Source organism: Colletotrichum abscissum (genome assembly GCF_030869225.1).
Source record: "Colletotrichum abscissum strain IMI 504890 chromosome Unknown Scaffold_280.1, whole genome shotgun sequence".
Taxonomy (NCBI): Eukaryota; Fungi; Ascomycota; class Sordariomycetes; order Glomerellales; family Glomerellaceae; genus Colletotrichum; species Colletotrichum abscissum.
In genome coordinates, this window is record NW_026850188.1 from 1 (window position 1) to 2,460 (window position 2,460).

The window sequence follows — 2,460 nt, forward strand, 5'->3', positions numbered from 1 at the left end:
GACACTCAGGTCGCTTCCGCTAAACTGACAAACACCAAGGCCGAGACGATGCCCGACATGAGCCGCTTCCCGGATGGAATAAGCGAAATGAGACCGGACATCGTCCGACATCTCCAAGTGGCTCATGTTATGCTTGGCCTACTTCCAGAAACGCTGTTTTTATCTGTCAATATTGTCGACAGGTTCTGCTGTGAACAAAGCTTCTGTGGGGAGGCATACTACAAGTTGATCGGCTGTACTGCCTTATGGATTGCGTCCAAGTACATTGAAGAAAAGGGGCGGGTGCCATCTCTCAAGCGGCTTATGCAATTCATTCCCGAAGGGTATTATCGAGACGAGAGATTCTTCATCCGGTTAGAAATGGATATTCTTACTGAACTGAAGTGACGCGTCAACCACCCAACCCCATATTTCTTCATTCAGCTTCTTGAGATGGGCGATGATAACGAAGCTGCAGTGAGGGAGTTGGTAGTCGATATTTGCGAAGCCAACTTAGATAATAATGAACTGATAGATGTTAGGTCATCTGTTCTGGCTCGCCACTGTTTGCTATTTGCCGGCGATGGCTTGCTCAGCGTCGATGGTCAGTTTGGCCGCTGATTTGGTCGGCTGACTCCTGAGAATAGCAGCAAGTAGTCTCCGATTAGATGAAGTTCTGTCTGAGTCGGGAGCTGCTGGTTAGCTCTAATCTTGATTCAGCCATACTTTAGAGGCAATGAGAATATCAACTGTGTCAAGGCGTTGTCGAGAAAAACACATCTTGCATCATTAGTGCTGAGCCATGTGTGACACGGCCATTGATTCCAAGTCCTCAAACGTTAGCTCTAGGCATCATCTATGAGGAATCAGCCGTTCTTGTGACTAAAACCTCAATCTACTCCACAGCTTGTCCACTTGCCGTGATGAAACAAGGAAAGTCAGGAGGTATGGCGGTGTCGAAAATGGATGAGAAGGATACCGGTTCAGTTAGCTCGGTCGACCACATCGATTAATCTGGTCGGTGTATGTGGAGTCCTGCGCTAAGTTGCCGACCCATGATCAGTCCTTGCTGTGATTGCGAGCAAATGCGCTACTTGATTCGCGACGATCAGGGATAGAGTAGGGTCACCTGCCTAAATCAAGCTCTCCGTCAAGTAGAACACATTGCGTAAGGCTGTGCTGGAGTATCGGTTCGTCAACTCTGGTAAGGTGGGCTTCGGCGTTATAATCGCCCCTGGCTACTAACATCGTTGGTTGTTAATCAGAGTTCGAGACGTATTGGCACGATCAGCTGAACCTTCCCGTCAATTATTGCCTTCAGCCTTGAAGGCCTAGATGATCTGCTTCGACTGTCTCATGAACCATGAGTGCTCGCCTTGTCCTCGTAGCTAAAGTCTATTCGTCCAGCCAACAGTCGATACACTCAGGAGTTTACCTATGAGAGGCGAAAAGGCAACTTAAACTTTCAACCGCTGACTATGAGATGGACTTCAATCAGATTAGGGCGACGAGAAATCACCACTTTACGCACGGAAAGGGATTTACATTGCTACAACCTGGATAAACTCACGACGGCCTGGCCTCGCAAGGTTTTATTAATGCGTCCAAAGTCAAGTAAGACTTCTCATAGGTACGAGGCGTGTCCACACATCATGAAGTGTATGGGCCACGTGAAATACTTATGTCGGCCAACGCAAACTGCACGGGATGATGTCGTAACATAACAGGTCAAAAGTATCGATTGCTCTAAGATCAGTAGTCAGTTACCCATAAAGTCACGCCGATGTTCGTGATCGTTTCATGAGGTGATAGGGAATAACCAGATCAATCATCAAACGTTATGTTACGTTGACACTGACTAACAAGCTACGACAACAGACCATTTTTGAGCCTCCGCAAATTGACGTCTTGAGAATTGTTTTCAAGGCAGACTAGTCGGTCTAGACCCAAGACGAATGTCGGCAACGTACAGTAGTGACCGTCATCTGATTGAAGATAAATAGCAGCGCAGAGTGTGTGCTGGCATCTCTAAAGAGGCGGCTGAGCGGTGCGAGATGCGCTAGTACTGTCTAGCTCTAACAACCCGGAAAACAGAATGAACTATTGTACTGTATCATCAGCTTCCATATTATTGCTGCTGTGATTATCACTTCAGGTGCTCTCCTGCTGTGCCCAAGATCACTCCTGTCTCGTTCTAGACCCCTCTGAGGCTGTGTCGTACCCTTCGCTGTAAACAAGATCTTCGTCGGTACCTTTGTTTATTTTCGCCCAACATCTTATGCTCCTGAAAGTGGTGAGTTTCCCAACGCTCCTCCGTGTGGTCTGAAACACAGATATGATGTAAATCTCATCTTTGAAACGGAGTGGCAATGGTTTCGGACTATGGTGCCGTCGAGCCACCTCCTAGAATTTCATGCCATTCCATACGAAGCCTGGGTGGTATATCAATGGGCTATCGGCTTCCATTGAACAATCATCAGA

At 47.4% G+C, this 2,460-nt stretch overlaps 2 protein-coding genes across 2 annotated transcripts; both read left to right on the plus strand.

Annotated features, from left to right (window-relative positions):
• Positions 1-48: 48 nt before the first annotated feature.
• CABS01_17041 (uncharacterized protein) lies at positions 49-387 on the plus strand (the record flags this gene model as incomplete). The annotated part of the gene is made up of 1 exon (XM_060550368.1): positions 49-387. One exon carries the CDS (start codon positions 49-51, stop codon positions 385-387), a length of 339 nt encoding a protein of 112 aa, XP_060398741.1.
• A 45-nt stretch (positions 388-432) lies between these two features.
• Positions 433-600, plus strand: CABS01_17042 (uncharacterized protein; the record flags this gene model as incomplete). Its single annotated transcript, XM_060550369.1, has 2 exons — positions 433-464; positions 522-600. 2 exons carry the CDS (start codon positions 433-435, stop codon positions 598-600), a joined length of 111 nt encoding a protein of 36 aa, XP_060398742.1.
• Between the last annotated feature and the right edge of the window lie 1,860 nt (positions 601-2,460).